The sequence below is a fragment of the Panulirus ornatus genome, chromosome 65 (assembly GCF_036320965.1).
Source record: "Panulirus ornatus isolate Po-2019 chromosome 65, ASM3632096v1, whole genome shotgun sequence".
NCBI classification, from domain to species: Eukaryota; Metazoa; Arthropoda; class Malacostraca; order Decapoda; family Palinuridae; genus Panulirus; species Panulirus ornatus.
This window is the reverse complement of record NC_092288.1, coordinates 7,982,004-8,000,660: the sequence shown is the minus strand read 5'-3', so window position 1 is coordinate 8,000,660 and position 18,657 is coordinate 7,982,004. Positions and strand designations below refer to the sequence as shown.

At 47.2% G+C, this 18,657-nt stretch overlaps 1 protein-coding gene across 6 annotated transcripts in view; it reads left to right on the top strand.

Annotated features, from left to right (window-relative positions):
• The window catches only part of LOC139746512 (uncharacterized), a 294,662-nt gene that overhangs the window by 81,563 nt on the left and 194,442 nt on the right, over positions 1-18,657 (top strand). For 4 of the 6 annotated variants that reach the window (XM_071657827.1, XM_071657825.1, XM_071657824.1 and 1 more), the window contains exon 2: positions 271-1,535. The exons of the other annotated variants lie outside the window; for them this stretch is intronic. In XM_071657827.1, coding sequence (XP_071513928.1) covers positions 489-1,535 — 1,047 coding nt within the window. In that variant the 5' untranslated portion in view covers positions 271-488. The remainder of the gene's footprint in view (positions 1-270; positions 1,536-18,657) is intronic. 6 annotated transcript variants of the gene reach the window in all.

Here is an 18,657-nt window from a genome sequence, read left to right as displayed (position 1 = left end):
GGATGCCACACCTTTCTTTTGTAACAGTAGATGTTGGTTCCCTCAGCTTTCCTTGACCTGATCTACCTAAGGTACAGTCCTGTGAGTATACGTATATTGGCCAATTCTTAGATCGTGGTACTGGGCAAACTGCTAATTCGTATCTGTGGCTCACGTGTGATAGTCCCAAGGCATGTGAAGTGATGAACCCAAGACTGACACTTCCATAATTCCAGCCTATTTTCGTTGAGTGGCTGAATAATACCTCATGATTTCATGTTTATTTTACAGCAGGGAATAATAGTGCTACGTATAGACACTAATGTCCAAAATCTGTGGAAGCTTTTCCTAGCCGCTGGCACCATCAGAAGATGGTGACATAGACCAAACATTCCAATTGCCAGTGAACACAAACATTCCCAACTCTGCCAAATGGTAACGTAAATCAGGAATTCATAGTTCAAATTTGGGCGTGGTGTCTGATCTTTTGTACAAAGTGAGAGAGGAAGATGGAGTCCCGCGCCAAAGACTCGGCCCTGACCCCGGCTGGCCAGGTGGCCGCCCGACCTCGCCTCCCTGAGGCTCAGCAGGTGGGCGGGTTGGGCGGACAGCAGGGCCAGGGCGGACCAGTGGGCGGTGGGTCCCAGTACAGCGGTTTCGGGTGGCGGAGCCCTGCCGAGCGGGGACCAGGACAAGGCAACAGGGTGCCGGGGGGCGGGTTCCTCTGTCGGACCCGCATAGCTGCCGGCCTACCCAAGGGCACCATAGGGCCCCTGAACCGGCAGCCGGAGCCTAAGCCAAAGCCTCAGGAACCGGACCAGGATGAGGCCTTCGTCGAGGAGTCGGGCATCAAGCTCTTTGAGTCTCGAGCCCAACCTGACGACGATGACGACAACGATGACGACGGCGACGGCGACGGTGAGGACGATGGTGAAGACGACCCCCTGTACGAGTTGGACGTGCTGGATGATACCATTGTGGAAGAGGGTGAGGATGAGGAGGAGGAAGACGGGAAAGAGGAGGTAAAGAAGGAAGAAGAGACGAAAGTTGCGGAGACGGAAGACCTGGGCGATCCGAGTCAGCAGAAGGTTGACGCCACGCCCATTGTGGAGGGCCTAGAGAAGACAGAGCGCAGCTGCAGCGGCAGCAGTAACAGCAGCAGCGGCAACAACAGTTGCAGCAACATGACTAACACCAACCTGGGAAACGGCAGCGTGGGCAGCAGCATGGGCAGCAGCCTGGGCCCGGCCAGTGGCTCTGGCAAGAGGGATTCCTGCAGCAGCAGCAGCGGCAGCTCCCGGGACTCGGGCATGAGCGAAGTGTGGGCGACGACCGAGCCGCTGACCCGAGGGCGGCCCCACCGCCTCTCCCTGCCGCCGGCCTCACGCCCGCGTCACCAATTTACAATCAGGCGGGTGGCTGAGGCTGAGGCGCCGCCCCCCGCCCGTAGGAACAACGACTACATCGACAGTCGCTTGGCCGAGCGTCGCAGCCCAGAAACCACGGCTGTCGCTCGCACCACCCATCAGCCCGTCTGGTTCAGGCGACACCCACAGGTACGTCACTCATGACTCCTGCCGTCCTCGATGAGTCTTAGGTAAGTAACTCCTTACTCCTGTCCTGCCCTCTAACACTAGGGTAAGTAACGTCTGACTCCTAATCTGCCCTCTGACACTGAGGTAAGTAACTCCCGACTCCCTGGCGTCGCCTCAACCGGTTATCGCGGTAAAGATACCCGTAGGAGGAGCTGAAGATGAAGGAGACATTCTTGATAATGGATGGTGTAACGAGTGGCGAGAACAGACGGGGTAACACCAACTGTAAAACAGGAAGACAAAAGCAGAGGGTCATTAACCTCCTGGAGCAAGACGGTAGGACCCTTGGGGCTGTTGGCCGTTTGCTCATACATGTCTATGATATGTATGGGAGGTTTTTTTTTTACACTTTTTGAGCCCAATCTCTTTAGAACATTCTGCACTATCATACAAATTCTTAAATTAATACTTCCTTTATGCATTAAGCATATCCTTTGTCATTCTATATATATATATATATATATATATATATATATATATATATATATATATATATATATATATATATATGTTAGGGTGTGGACGGTTATTATTGACAGCCTCCATCTACAACTACCATAACCTTTATCATTACCTACAACCACCATCCACTACCAGTGCCATGCTTACTTCATCAGTGCCTCTAGCCGTGCCACGCCCAGTGTGCCACACCTAGAGACTCGACCTACCTCCCTTACAACCCTGCCTCACCACACCCATACGCCTGCCCCAGCGCGCCCATACGCCTGCCTCACCACGCCCACACGCCGGCCTCAGCGCGCTCACCTCCCTGCTTCTCCACGCCCACACCCTTTGCTTCACCATGCCCACACCCTTGCTTTACCATTCCCACACTTCTGCTTCAACACTCCCATACTCCTGCCAAACTACGCACAATCACCCCCAGCCTCGCCACGCCTACACCCCCTCCTTTACCACGCTCACGTCTCTTCTTCACCACACCCTCGTCCCTGCCTCACTACGCCTACAGCCCTGCCTCACCGCGCCTACAGCCTGCCTCAGTAGACCTACCCCACCACTCCCCCTGGTACCTTATATATGCATGGGAATGGTGGGTGCCAAGATTTGGTACGTTTTCTCTGAGTGTGTGGCTGGTGCAGCAGTGCCAGTAGCGGGGGTCGGCCACCAAAGAAAACGTATCCCACCATACACTAAACTATTTCACGTACCAATGATATATTGTCGCACCATACATCATACAGGCTTTCAGGGCTGTTTTCCACCGTTCACACTACTGCCACAGTGTACCAACACCACCACGACTGAACCACACCACCATCGTGAACACACGCCACCTGCTACAGTGTACCACACGACCACCGCCACAGGGTACCACACTGTCATGCCCTCCACCACTGTCACACCGCACAGCCCTGGCGCTATTCCTGAGCTACAGCCACGCCCCCCTGACCCTGGCAGCACAGCTACACAACCGTCCGCACCTTGATAAACAAACTCTGTGAGGTCGTCCCATAGGAGGACATTCCCAGGGTGCCTGGCATACTCTGATACTCTCTCCTTGAGAGGTGGTATGTGAGAGGCGTCGCGACTGTACGGGTTCTTACTGAACCAGAGGATCATGTGTAACTAACTCTGTTGAGAGTCGTGAGCAGTGACCAGGGGTCCGGGCCTCTCCCTTTTGATCCCATTGAGATCAAGTTCCTTCAGTAGTGATGGAACTAGGGTGGCGTGTTAGGGACGTGAGGTATCAGGTGAGCAGGGTGAGTCGTACTGTCTGTCCATGGTTCTCCTGCTGGTGATAGTTTTGGTGGTCAGCTAGGTAGAGGGTGTGCCGGTCTCGGCCTGCCATACTTTGTTGATCTGATGGTGGTGACGCAACACCCCACGCTGCCTCACTCCACCCACCCCTTCTAGTAACTTGCCTCCCCTCACTCTCACCCATCCCGCCCCGCCCAGCCCTGCCCTGCCCTGCCCTGCCCTGCCCTGCCCTGCCTTGCCTTGCCTTGCCTTGCCTTGCCTTGCCTTACTCCCGCCAACTTCACCCCACACGGGCTTTCCACCCAAGACCAGCCCACGACCAACCTTTCACCCAGCGCCAGCGCTATACTCACCACCAGACCTCCACCAACACTAACCACAGTTAGCCCTACACCCTTCACCAGTACCCTACCCACCTTCAGCCCTTCACCCATTGTTAGTCCTCCACGTCCCACTATCACCAAACCTTCCTTTATTCCTCTCTAGCCACCGCAAGCCCTCCACACACCACCATCCTTCCACCCGCCAGTCTCCTACTCACTATACCTCCACCCACCAGCTCTCAGCTCTAACCAGCCTCCCGTCTGGTCGTACCTTTCCCCTCTGTCAGGTGAAGCGTGTGTTTCCTGGGTGAGGTGCAGGATAGTGTAGGAGGTGGGGGTGTGAGGTTGGTGTGGTCCCTCCTACACCGCTTGCCCAGGTGATGAGGCAGGTGCCATCTGGGATCACATGGCACGTTAGCAGGTGGGCCAACATGATGCTGAAATACACCAGTTCTCAGAAATCAGATGACATTACAAGAGGAAGAAGGGAGTAGAGGCTTGGCTAGTGTCAGGTGAGACGTGTGGGAACACTTCTAATGCAAGGGAGACCTGAGCACGTGGAGCGAGGTTGACACGTGGGACAAGGTGGTCCAGTCTTGTTGATTTCCCACAGCTCCTCTCATTTACTCCACCTTTGCTCCCCTTGTTCCACATATCAACTTTTCTCTATTTGCCACCCATGTCCCCGTGTCACCCTGATTCCACACGTCACCCTTGTTCTGTGTCACTCTTGTTCCACGTGTCACCCTTCTTCTGTGTCACCCTTCTTCTGTGTCACCCTTGTTCTGTGTCACCCGTGTTCCATGTGTCTCCCTAATTCCACACGTCACCCTTTTTCCACGTGTCAACCTCGCTCCACGTGTTCAGGTCTCCCTTGCATTAGAATTGTTCCCACACGTCTCGCCTGATACTTGCCAAGCCTCTGCTCCCTTCCCCTTGTAATCTCATCTCATTTCTGAGAACTGGTGTATTTTAGCAACATGTTGGCCCACCTGCGTGTGTTGGGAGGTGGTCATCACGTTTGCTGTAGTTCTTTTGTTCTCCTTGTTTGGAAACATGAATCACTTCTCTCGTCTCTTGCAAGATTCATTTTTACTCAGTTTTGACACCTTCATAATTACATTCTGTCGGGCCTTTTTTTTCTCTCTCCAGCTTTCGTGTATGTGTGTGTTTCTGTAGGGCGGCAGAGGTTAGGTTTTGTAATGACCTGTGTGTAGTGTACGGGGAGGGAGTTCTACACTGGTAGGGCCCCGTTTCTTTAACATTCTCACCTGTTATACATCTTTTTAATCTTTGATATTCTGTCCGCATTCACAGTCTCGTACATCAGTTTATTCCATTCATGCACTACTCTTATGCTATGCAGTGGAAGTATTTACTTATAGCTTACGTAACAAGTTTCTAGCTTAATTGGCCTCCAGTTGTTCTTTCCATGTATCTTTCGAGGAACTTTTCGCTGTGTACGTTAGTAGAATGGTTGAAAAAGTGAAAGTTTTGTCCAGATCACCCCTTACTCCTCTCTCTTCCACGCTCAAGGAATTAATGGCCTGTAACATTTCCCTGTAACTCATAGATTATGATAACCTTTGTGTGCATGTGTGGCTAGTGGTGATGACTCTTCCATCTCTGTCATTCAGACTCTGAATTTTCTCGCAGGTGACCACAATAATGTCCTGTTGGCTCAGCGTCATCCAGATGTTCTCAAGCTGAGGCAGCGTTTCCTCATGTCCTTCCTTGAAACTCCTCTTTTTCAAGTTATTTTTGGTATCATGGTTCGTTTGGGTTTCGTAGAACCGCCATTATTATACCCTTCTGGGAATTATGTGGTCTTGACAACGTTTCCCAGAATGGTCCCACGTGGGACACCCGGAGGACCTGCCTCATTGCCTCATAACTCACCCATTTCTGGCGCCATCCTTGTTGCATTGCCTTGTGCCGTCTGCTACAGCAGTACCTTTCTCTTTCCATCAGTGAGGAGGTCCTTATGCAACCCAAGGGTTCTGCAGTGAGGATGACCAGCAGCCCTATGGTGGCACAGGACGGGGGACCAAAGGTGTCCATAACACATCTACCCGGGGTCGTATAGTTGTTTGTGTCCACCAGTCAGACGCAGCTTCTCTAAGGTTCGGTGTCCCGTGTGTCCTTCCCACATCTTTGTCTTCTGGGTTACGTCTGTGCTTTTATTTGCCTCCTCTTGCCCTCTCCTCACCTCTCTCTCTCTCTCTCTCTCTCTCTCTCTCTCTCTCTCTCTCTCTCTCTCTCTCTCTCTCTCTCTCTCTCTCTCTCTCTCTCTCTCTCTCTCTCTCTCTGTTCACGCCCGTGTTGTCCTGATTCACACTATCGTGTCGTCCTGGTCACCTTCACCTCACACTACGTGCAGCATGACGGCCGTTCGGTAATGACCCAGTCTTACATGGCACGAGTAGTTTAGGCCTCTCGCGTCACCCGGGCTGGCCTTCGGAGAATCATTCCTAAATAATTTCCCAAATATCCATGTTTACTTCGCTATTGCTGTGTTTGTAAGGACGGCATTGCATGATTTACCAGGCTAACTGGACGCTGGCATACGTGATGGTGTAGTCGCGTGAAGCGAGGCTTGCGTGAGAGTGTGTGTGTGTGTGGGAGTGGGGTTGGGTGGGGTGGGGTGGGATGGACAGGGCCATAATGGCGGTTGGTATGGGGGGGGGGATATGCCATAGGGTAGGGGGGTGCCATGGTCTGGGTTCAGGGGGGGAAGGGAGGACGCTAAGGGTGTGGCCGTGGCGCCAGACTGAACGGCACCAGCCAGTTGCTATCCTCTCGCCACTCTCTCTCTCTCTCTCTCTCTCTCTCTCTCTCTCTCTCTCTCTCTCTCTCTCTCTCTCTCTCTCTCTCTCTCTCTCTCTCTCTCATATGAACTAAGGGCTGACTCTCCCAGTCCAAGTGTTTGGTCACCTTGATAAACCCGCCCTGATATCGCCAGATCCGCTAAATATGCGGTCATCAAGTGTGCCGCAAGTTATCATCGTCATCTTGGTTATCTACAGTTACGTAAGGATCATATGCGACACAGTGGCATGTACGGGATATGTGATTCAGCTCGGTAAAGCTGTGGCATATCTGTCGTCAACAGAAAATAGATATTATGTGCAATATTGATGACACACAGTGTGGCCTAAATGTTTTGGTTCAAGGGTCAACACCAGATGGACGGATGCCTAAAAGTCTCGCTTCAGCAACAGATAGACTGAATGTAGGTGAAATAAACGTGGTGGATAAACTTGCCCATAGATTTTGTCGGGGGTCTGTCATTACGAGACGCGACACGGGTGTGTGTGTGTAAATTAGAAGCAACTGACACGATCTTGTGGTGGAATGTGACTGAGGGAGAACTCCGTCCTGTAGGGTGGAGGGAAGGTTCACCTGAGGGCGACATTACAGATTGCTCACCTGTCGACTGTATGGACCAATTACTCGGGGTTGATGTATAATGGGGAATGGCCGGGCATGCTAATGTCCCCCTTTACCCTGAGCCTGGAGAATTAAGCAGTACCCCAGCCCGCCCTCCTCCTCCTCCTCCTCATGTGTCGTATAGCTATCAAGGTGAACACGCTACCACTGCGTAATGAGGGAGATTACGTCTCCATAGTGTTGGGATGAACATGTCTGGCAGGCGAATCTCTCATCTCTCTCTCTTTCTCTCTCTCTCTCTCTCTCTCTCTCTCTCTCTCTCTCTCTCTCTCTCTCTCTCTCTCTCTCTCTCTCTCTCTCTCTCTCTCTCTCTCTGACCGAGATCCCTCCATTACACTTCGAGAAACGCTAGCAAATATAATCGCGTCCAGAGTAGATTACTGTAGGTACATACCGATCTTACTTTTAATAGAATGACATCAACTAAAAATAACCTAAGCAAGGTGTGTGTGTGTGTGTGTGTGTGTGTACTGGCCAGTTCATGATTTTAAGCTGACTTGATTTTTTTTTTTAATAATTCAGCCGCAATGTTCCTCTTTTTTCCCCCTCCCTGTCTTATCTCTTTTATTTATACGACATGTCGTCACACGACTCTCAGAATGACTGCGGCGCGAGAGCTGCCGGCCGGGCTGACGGGCCAGCTGTACCGCCAGGCGTACGATAACACCCGTAGCTGTTCCCTCCCTGGACACGGTGTGAATAAGGCCACCATGCCGCAGCGTTAGCGAACATGATGAGAGCGTGAATGATGAAGATGACGACTGTAATTATCGTAATTATCTCGTTTGACACTGAAAATAGCCGGTACTTAACCCCAAGAATGTGGATGGTAAGGTCCCTAGGTATGAAGTCATGACCTTTTGAACCTGACCCTTAATGAACAGGTTAGAGCCACGAACTGTCGTGCCAACCGTCGTTCTCAGGAGGTCGTGTAACCTCCGCGCTCAGCTGGTGAACGAAAGGGAGTGTATACCCAGGTGGGCCGGCGGAGGCGAGTGTGAATTAAGGGAGAAGCCTACGTTTTGACAGTCCAGTTGTGAGGGGGTCTATTATTTCTGGTGGCTGTGATGGTGGCAGCAGTGCCAACCCCACCACACCTGCCCGTGGCGGCCCCTTCCACCACCCCACCCACCAGGCCAGACGACAGGCCAACTGTCTGCTCGCCAAAGCAAGCTTGGCTATCCAAGCTTCGTCCTGAATCAAGCTGACTCACGCTTTTCTGGGTAAAGCTTTCATTGTACGGGTTTCCCCCTCCTCAATAAGTCGGGTTCAGTTTCCCGAGGGTTTGCTCACAGATGTGAGGTGATTAATGATATCATAAGTATTACAGATTTTCAGGCTTAAGTTGTAACTGCCAAGCTCTTTCCTCAATAGATCAAGCTGTGAATATTAATGCTCCTCAGAGACCGTGATTTTTGTGGAGGCTTCCTGTATAACGCGGGGCAGTAGAGAAACCAGGTGACGTATTGGGCCAGGCAGACTGGGGACTTGGTCGGCCATTGGCCCTTCGGAGATGTACGGTGCACATGTTGAGGATGGGCTGAGAGAGAGACGGGGAGGAAGAAACAGATAGAGAATGAGATGTTTAGTGGGAGGGAGACGGCTTGAGGAGGGGCGGGAGGGAGTGTGGAGGTAACCGTGACTGAGGGAAGGGCAAGGAGATCATGAGGAGGGAGCTGGGAGTGGAGGGAATGAGAACATCTTCTTCCGTAGAAGCGACATCTTGGATCGAGCACCCTAATACCACTACTGCTTCCCTCTTCCCCCCCCTGCCTTGCTCTTCCCTCACCTGTACCATCCCAGCCGAGCACCTCACCTCCTGCACCTTACATATACACTGCCTTTAATAGACACCTCACGCCTCAACTACATGGCGTCACAAAACATATTCTAGAGACATTTTTTCCCGGTCTTTACTCGTCGAAAACTGGCAATGCTGCCAGTGTTTGTGTCTTAGATATACCCCATGTATTGTCCTCCTTAAGGCCTCGGCTTCACGAGTCTTCTGGTCCTGAGACCCTCTGTCGTGTGTTCCTTAAGACCTTGGCATCAAAGGTATTGGGATCCTGAGACCTTCACTTGCATGTATTGCACACTTCTGGACGTATACATTTTGGTTACTTACACTGCAGGCTGTGTACACCGTAATTTCTGTGCACGGTTGGTTGTGTACTCATACGGTAGTACAACAGTCGTATTACAAGATGGAGAGAACCTGTGTAGTGTTCGATATGCACAGGAAAGATTCGTAATTTTTCCATGTCGTCGGCTTCACCTTTTTGATGCCTAAAACGTAAGGGGGAAAAATGGAGGGAGCCTTTTGGCATGGTTGGTGGCCCAGGTGGTGGCCAGGTGGTCCTTGCGTGGGGGTGCAGCTGCTGCAAGTCTTCCATCACCATCTGCCAGTGATAGTCCTTGCTTTCTTCAGGCTAACCCCCCCAGCAGCTGAACAAAGAGGGTGGTGCAGCAGCCAGCGGAAGAGAGCTTTGTGACAAGGGGGAAATCGCCGCCGGGTAGCAGCAGGAGAGGTGTTGGTCTCTCGACTACAACCCCTTTTGGGCGTGATGTTCCTGACTTTTTTTTGATCTCTGCCTTGTTGGTCAGGTCAGAGGCCAGACCATCGCAACCATGGGTCGTATTGTCGTGGTCTAGGGTCGTCCCGGTGTGGTTCATGGGGTTCAGTTTGTCGCGTGTGGATCAGCAACGTTTTCGCTGCTGTACATGTGGCGTGTGAGTCAGAGGTGTGTGGTCCTCGCCCACACCAACACTGCTACCCTACTTCATCTCCCTCCTCCGTCCCTCCCTCACTCCCTCCCACAGGTGATGGTGTGTGATCCTCGCCCACTCCAACACTGCTACCCTGCCTCATCTCCCTTCCTCGCTCTCTCCAAGTGAGAGAACACTGGAGACACAGTAGCTGGTGATGTGATGTTCTATTGCTGTCTTTCCAAGTATCCTCACAGGAAGGGCGACCGTGGTGATGCGATGCTGTGTTGCTTCCTCACAGGAAGGCCGACAGGGTTGGTGAGGGGAGGAGGATGGTGTTGGTGACAGGGCTGGTGGAGAGGGTTGAGGTGATAGTGGCAGAATTGTGGTGGTATTGGTGACAGGGGTGGTGGTGGTGGTTGCAGGGCTGGTGGTAGTGGTGGTCACGGGGGGCGGCACTGCGGCTGGCGCCATCAGAGAGCCGGCCATCCTGCTGACGTCATACCCCAACCCTCACTTCACAACATCCTCCCTCACCCACTCCCTAAACCCCGCCTCCTCCAAATAAAAGAGAAATATATATATATATATATATATATATATATATATATATATATATATATATATATATATATATATATATATATATATATATATGATAGAAATAAACGATATTGGAAACTTTCGTCCTTTTCATTGGATATTATTAGACTCGTCCATGTTTGGTTTAATGCCATTAGACTCGTCCATGTTTGGTTAAATGTCATTAATCTCATCCATGTTTGGTTTAATGCCATTAGACTCGTCCATGTTTGGTTAAGTGCTATTAGACTCTTACATGTTAGGTTAGATGTTGTTAGACTCTTCCTTTTTAGATTACATGTCATTAGACTCGTCCATATTGTTGTAAACGTTATTAGACTCGTCCATGTAACGACTAGTATTATAAGAATTTGTTGCATTTTTTTGTACGCTAACTGAAAAAGAATTAATCCATGAACAGTCTTTGTATATGGATATTAGAAAGCCTTTAGTTTCAAGATTTAGAAAGCGCTGATATTAGCTTTTTGTAGTCAGGGTCAGGTAAAACACACACACACACACACACACACACACACACACACACACCACACAAATTTATAAGGTTTCTCCATATGTGCTGAAATAGTGTGCAACTTTCTTCGACAGACCACTTGAAATGTTGTACGGGCGTCGCTGGAGGGAAGTAAAGTACCACAGTGGTGAAAAATGGCAAGAGTTATTCCTATCTTTTAGATAAAGAGAACAGGAAGTTACTGTGAACTGCAGACTAGGCTTTTTGATGGGTTTCCTCTTTTGAGATGCTAGAAAGGATCATCGGAAAGCAAATGGACGACTTAAGCGAAAGATTTCTCTAAGAGAGTGATGCTACCCTTTGGCACATGTGTATCATGCCAAAGATATCTGAAACAGATTCTGATTATTCTAACAACCTCCTCCTACAACACTCACACACACACACACACACACACACACACACACACACACACACACACACACACACACACACACACACACACACACACACACACACACACCAAAATCTTTAAAAAGAAAATTTCTAACCCCCCCAAAAATATGATAAGTGACCTCCGTTTATAAGTAAAAGATAAGTTAGGATGGACCGTGTGGATCTGGACTGCCAGAAAGCACTCGACGTTTTACCACCTTAGGACTTGGTGGCTCTTCAGGATGAAATGAAAATGGAGAGACTCCTTCGATGTACAGACGATCACTTCGGCGAAAAGGAAGGAAAGGACGCTTATTAGGGGAACCTTCCCGAAATTAGGTTGGGGCCACTAGTAGCTTGCCGCAGGACTCAGTCCTGAAGGCCATTCTTTGCTCCTTTTGATCTATGTAAATGACTTTTCAGAATGAGAGGACTCATACCTGAAAAGTGTTGTGCGAATAATGTCAAGGTCATGGGGGAAGTAAAGACTGGGAGCGGAGGATTGATGCATTGCCATGCAGTGGAACTTGGGCAAACCCCAGAAGTTGAACTGAAATTCATCTCAGTGCAATATTTCCAGTGTCAATTGGCTTCACACATAATGGCATGACGTAACAGTTCTGTGTTTACATTATTCTCAAAGTTTAACAGCCTCAGTAACTCGTCTTAGTAGTCAAATAGCACAATTCATCTTACCATCTCTTTTTCTAAACATGGTGAGTACGTCACATTCTGCAATGTAGTGCTCAAGTGTGTAGCTGTTTCTGTGGCAGAACACACCTTTTTTTATCATCCACTTTCGTATGCTAGGGTTATTCTGTACAACCATCTACTTTTGTACCCTAGGATAATCACAACTTATTCCGTACAACTATCCAGCTTCGTATCCTAGTTTGATTATAACTTATTCCATTCCAATGCACTTTTGGTCTACCTTTGTATCCTAGTGATAATGTAGCCATAGTTATATCCTTATGCTATTTTTTCCCTTATATATATATATGATTGTCTGCACTTTTATACGGTATGTTTTGTTCCAATTTTTATACTGCTTTTTTTGATAAATATCTTGTCTCCAAGAAAAAAGAAAATCCTTTTGAGAGTGTTCTCAACTACTTTAGAAGAATCTCATAGGAGATAAACTATCTGCTGCACATTGACACATCAGAATCACGTTTAAGTAGCGGCACTGATAAGTAAGTATTCGGTAAACTGTTCACTTCATACATAAGGCCAAAACTAGACTGTGCTCCTCAAGTTCGATCACCGCACTTCAAGAAGTGCAAAGAGCAAATCGGGAGAGTCTAGAGGAGGGCGATAAAATTTTTTACCAAGAGTCGAGTTACTAGGAAAAAACAGATAGAGACCTTAAATTTGTACACCATGTAAGAGACAAGAGTGAAGGTGGGTGGCTTGATCATTGCCCTCAAGATTGACGACGTAGACAATGAACAGGTTTAGGAAAGACGTAGGGTAGAACAACCAGGGGAAGCAGCATGAAAACTAAGCTAGAAACGTGTTGAAAAAAAAAATATATATATATAAAAAGTACTTTTGTAGTACCAGTGGTGGATGAATGGAATGAAATGATTGAAGAAATGGTTAATGCAGACATCGTACACTTTTGTTTTGCATAATAGTAGAGAATTTTAAAGAGGTGTGGCCACACAAATTTTAAACTCCCTCCCCAGAACAAATAGGTAATTACACATACGCTTGGGCTTAGGTTGTGTATATGTATACACACACAGGAATAAAGACGGTGCATATATACAAGGTTATACGGGGCAACGCATGGGTAGAACTGTCTCCCCGTAACACACAAATAGTAACACACACACACTCCAGCTTGGCACGGAGGATGGTCAAGTTGTATTGGTTAGTTAAAAGGAGAGTGGGTTGGACCTGCGATGTGGCAGAGAGCCGGGCTAACCTTGGCCCTGACCACGCTCATCTCCCCCCAACCTCCCCACCCAATCTCCGGCATTGTTTACCATCTGCTTCAGATCTACGTGAGGCTGGACGCTTCGCGGCATATCTGATCAAAGGTTGTCTGTTCTTTCTCCCAGGAAGTTATGTGTTGTATAATGATCTATTCTGTTTTTTCTCATGAAGCTGTATATTGTTATATATATATATATATATATATATATATATATATATATATATATATATATATATATATATATATATATATATATATATATATATTCAATGTGTTTACTTCAGTTCAATTCAATATCAATACTTTATTCCTTGGTAGAGGAACAGGATCCTTCCACTGTCACTAGGTACTCCTGTACAATAGTACCAGAAGCACCGGGCAAAAGTGTTGTAAACTAGATATTTTGTCTAGCAAGTTGATGTCGGCATTCAACATATGACGCATTATTATAACACAGTTTACGTAGTTTTATTTCAAGATGGATGGATGGATATTCCTAGACGCAGTGAGACAACGTGTATCAATGTCATTGGGAATGAGGTTTCCCGTGGGCTGCTGTGCAGGTTGCCGCCCGAACACGTTCTTTTATAACCGTGTGCAGACCTGCTCACCTGCTGACCCTGTTGCCGGTCAGACAGCTGAATAAAAAGAAATTTCCATCCCCTGTTAGCTCGATCACTCCGCCGTCTCCCTACCTGTTCCCAGACTGATCTCTTCCCACATGTTTCAGTTGCTCACACACACACACACACACACACACACACACACACACACACACACACACACACACACACACACTTCTCTCTCTCTCTCTCTCTCTCTCTCTCTCTCTCTCTCTCTCTCTCTCTCTCTCTCTCTCTCTCTCTCTCTCCACACTTGCTCCTGGTGATGTTCCTCTTGTATGACTACATTGTTGATGTTATCTTCCCATCCATTCCTGGACTTCCAGCTGGTCTTGTGCCTTCCAGTATCCATTCATAGAAAGTTCTAGGTAGAGCACGTCCTCCCCATTCTCTTCGGAAGGCCGGCCCACCGTAATGGATGCTACTGCGCAAAATTCTGGACAGATTCAGCTACCTTTTCACTCTGGGTGACTTCTTTCCCCACATTGTACAAAACACTGGTATAAATTCCTTCATTCTATTACATTATTGTGAACGTTTTATTTCTTGTATTTTCTCAAAACTTATCACAGATGTGTGTGTGTGTGTGTGTACTTTTCTTGCCCCAGGATTACCTTTTATAGGGCTCCTGCAGCGCTCAGGGCGGGACTGCAGATCAAGAAATGTGGTGAAGGTGTGTGTCTCTCTTTGTGGGGTGAGTTATATTTTAGTGTCGTAGCTGTAGAAGTTACACCCTGGGCGTGAGGGGTCGTATGGTATGCTGAATCGGGTATTTGTAATGTTGGAGTGATGGGTGGTGTCTAAAAAAGCAGACGAGAAAGTGTAACACGTACATGCCTCGGGAATGTACTTTTAGATGAATGTATGTCTGACGAAAGAAAGTGTAAGACTAGGTTGGAAGTGCGGTTGTTTCATGTTTGTGGAATATTACTTGTGTATATATGTTTTGTCAAATAAGTGTTTGTTGGGGGGGGGGGGGTCTGTAAGGATAGATTGTTGAAGTGTGAAGAAAGGGTGAGCTATTTAGTTTTGCTTGGTGATTGGTATTTGATGATGGAATGGTTTATGCGGGAAAGGTCAGTTGTATAAAGGTGAATTTAGTGAAGGTTATGATATGATTGCTGAGAGAAATAGTCAATTTGACACCACGGATTTTTAGTTATTGATTGTGATGAAAGGAATGTTGAATCCCTTTCCGGCGAAGAACAGGGTGTGCTGAAGAAGGGAAGAGGGTGTAGTGGTCATATTTTTGGAGAAAAAAGTAGTTAGTTAGAAAAAAAAAAGGTTATATAGTTCATTTAGAAAAAGCCTATGGTAATAGAAGAGTGCTTAGGGAAGACCTGAATGTTGATCAAAGGTTTTATAATGGAAATATAAGTGGGAATGCGTCAAGGTTGTCTATTGTCGCCATGGTTTTATCTTTTTTGTTATGGACGGGACAGTTTGAGAGCCAGGTGGGGTGATTATGGTCATACTTACACATGGTGGATGGAACTGGAAACTGAGACTGTGGGGAAAATTAACTGTGTTACGTCGCTCATACGATATCACAAAGTAAAGGACGTAGAGATTTTAAATTTTTTTTTAATAAAGGATGTGGGTTGATACAGTGTAATGAGTGTGAATGGTGGAGAATTAGATGTTAACTATGCGTATTTGGGTTTTTTTTGGAGGGAATTGATGATTTGTAAAAATGGTAATGGCGAAGTTAATAAGGTTCATGTTAGGAAAGCTTGGGAGGGACATATACGTGCGTGTTCGCCGTTTCTCACGTGAGCGAGATTGCGCCAGGAACATCCGAAGAAACGGCTGCGCTCGAGGAAGGGCCATCACATATGAAACATATACGTAAAACAGACGGACAGACAAACAGACATAGAGTAAGCACGCACCTTCGACGAGATATTGTCCCTCGGCGGGGCTAGCACACAGCGCTACCAACTGCAAAATCTTAGAGGTAGGAGTTACACGTTGTCAAGTGTCATGTGTTTGTGAGATGGAGAGACTGTGTCTGTGAACTTGATGCCAGCCGCCCACGTGTGGGTGAGGCAGAGGGTGATAGAAGCTACCTGAGCCAAAGGAGTAAAACTGGAGAGAGAGAGAGAGAGAGAGAGAGAGAGAGAGAGAGAGAGAGAGAGAGAGAGAGAGAGAGAGAGAGAGAGCAGGCGGAGGTTCTATATTTTGCCTGCAAGCGGTAACCCCGCGTGTGAGGAGTCACTTTCCACAAGGCTTGTCATCGAAAAGTACAGAGTCACGGAGAACCTTCGTTCCCTAAAGGAACCCGCCTTACCCGCTTCCGCATGGAGCGCAACCCCGAACCGCAGGAGCATCTCTCTCTCTCTCTCTCTCTCTCTCTCTCTCTCTCTCTCTCTCTCTCTCTCTCTCTCTCTCTCTCTCTCTCTCTTTATATATATGTATGTATATATATATATATATATATATATATATATATATATATATATATATATATATATATATATATATATATATATATGGGAACAAGGGAGAAAGAATACTTCCCACGTATTCCCTGAATGCCATAGGCGACTATAAGGGGTGAAGAGCGTGGGGCTGCAAATCTTTTCCCCCAATTTTTACTTTTCCAAAAGAAGGAACAGAGAAGGGGGCCAAGTGAGGATTTTCACTCTGAGGCCTAGTCCTCCGTTCGTGACGCTGACGCGGGAAATGGCGAATATATATATATATATATATATATATATATATATATATATATATATATATATATATATATATATATATATATATATTAGATAAATAGATCGTCGGGTTCCGGCACCAACACAACTCTCTTAAGTGACACGTCATGTACCTGAGTTTTACATTTGTTGGACACCTGATGTAAGGTACCATGGTAGTAATATTGGTGTCTAGGATATACCGTGCCAATGTCCTTTTTTTTTTCTTTTTTTTTTTTTTTTTTTTTGCATTTCCTTATACGTCAACGTTACCTTGCCTGGAAATTTTCATTTCAGTGAGGCAGTATTTTCTTGTGTTAGTGTGTAAGTTTGTACGTTATATAAGGCTTTTAGCTTGGGTGCGGCACCGTGCCACACACCTGGTCTCTTGTTTATCTTTCTGCTACCCAGTTCTGGCCCCGGTTCGACTTGCCTTTCAGCCCACCGCCCCTCTTTGTCCATTATTGTAGATAATTACAGCCCTGCGGAAGTAAAGGCTCGGTCTTATGCTTACAATCTCTTGTTTTTGTTTTTTGATTTACGTGTAGGTGATGATTACAGAGCCCAAGCCGTCGACACAGCGAGGGGTTGCAACGCCAGAGCCAGCAGCACTAGACAACATGGCGACTTATTGATTCTCACTCACATTCCATCTCAAATATTTGCATTAACCTCAGAGGTATCCATGACATCGTATTTAAATTCCTAACACACTTTCCGTCCCATTATCTTAGAGAAATAAATAAGGTCTAATCGACAGTGGTTCGTATCTGTACATGGATGCTTAGAATCTCATATGACATCATCAGGGCTGCCAACCGAAAAGTATCGTGGTATTTGAGAACAATATCTATTTTCTGACGAGTTATGCGAAGGTGACGTCACTTCTTGAGAGGTCATAATGAGAATATGTATCGTGGCAAAATTTTAATTAGATTCGTGTAAGGTTAGGGTGTGTATAAGGCTGGTGAACTTGGGGCTTAAATAATAATTGTTGCAGTGTGTGGGAACTATCGGCAAGCCTCGAGCGGGCGAGCGCTGCACCGCACAAGGGGGGGCAACCGCTCCCCTGGGCTGTGATCTTATTATACTGTTGTTATCCCTTCAGAACTGACTATGTGAGACTTTTAGGGGCGGATATGGCAGTAGGAAGGTTATGACAGTGTATTTTGTGTGAGGGAGTGGTGGTCATGGATAGGCAACCGTGAGACAAGTGCTTAGTAACCAGGGCTCTGCGAGAGTATCAGTCAGTCAGCTGGTGGCCAGTATAGTGTGTGGACACCACCATAATTGCCCGTTACAACTACTGCACATTATCCTTGTTATTGTTAATATATATGTATATTTACATGATTTTTATGTTCCAGTCAAGGTATCTTACGGTTACCTCGTTCGTTTGACAATGTAAAGTGATAATATATGAAAATAGATATGCGTCAACAAACTCATGCTTACAGCACCAAAAAAATGGTGACCTGAAAAAATTGTTCAGATTTTTTTGAAGTAGTCATCGGACAAGAGGAGATGGCGTCGGGAAGATATGCGATCGGTCGTTTTTTCGTGACGACCCAGTCTGACCCGGAACACGGAGTCAAGTCGGGTCGAGGTAAACATGGAGGCTCGAAGCGGGTCAAGAAGTATGGCATGCCGATATCTTACCCTGAGCCCACCATCCAGGAGGAGACCTCGCCCAACGATCCTGAGGTGATTATCATTATCTTATTATGGCAAAGAAGCCTCCTGTCTCCTGATGTCATGTCCGGCCATGAGTAGTAGCAGACCATGCCCGTGGCCAGCTGACGTAGTTGTCTCGCCTATTTGCAGCGTTCACCATTTTATTTGCCTAGTGGATAATTGCATGGAGATTTTTATGTTTGTTTCGTACTGCTAAAAAGAGTGACCCTTTTTTTTTATTGATAAGATTACACGTTCTTGTTGAAACAGCTTATTGAGAACAAAACGATAGCAGACGGTATCTCGAACGCAGTGACACGACGTTTGAGTATTATAGTCTGGCCAGTAACTTAACCTTTAAGGGTCAGATCAAAGGCCAGGCCATTATGTCTGAGGGTCGTGTCGTCGTGCTTAAGGGTCATACTGTCGTACTCGGGGTTAAGAGCCTTTGTGTGGAG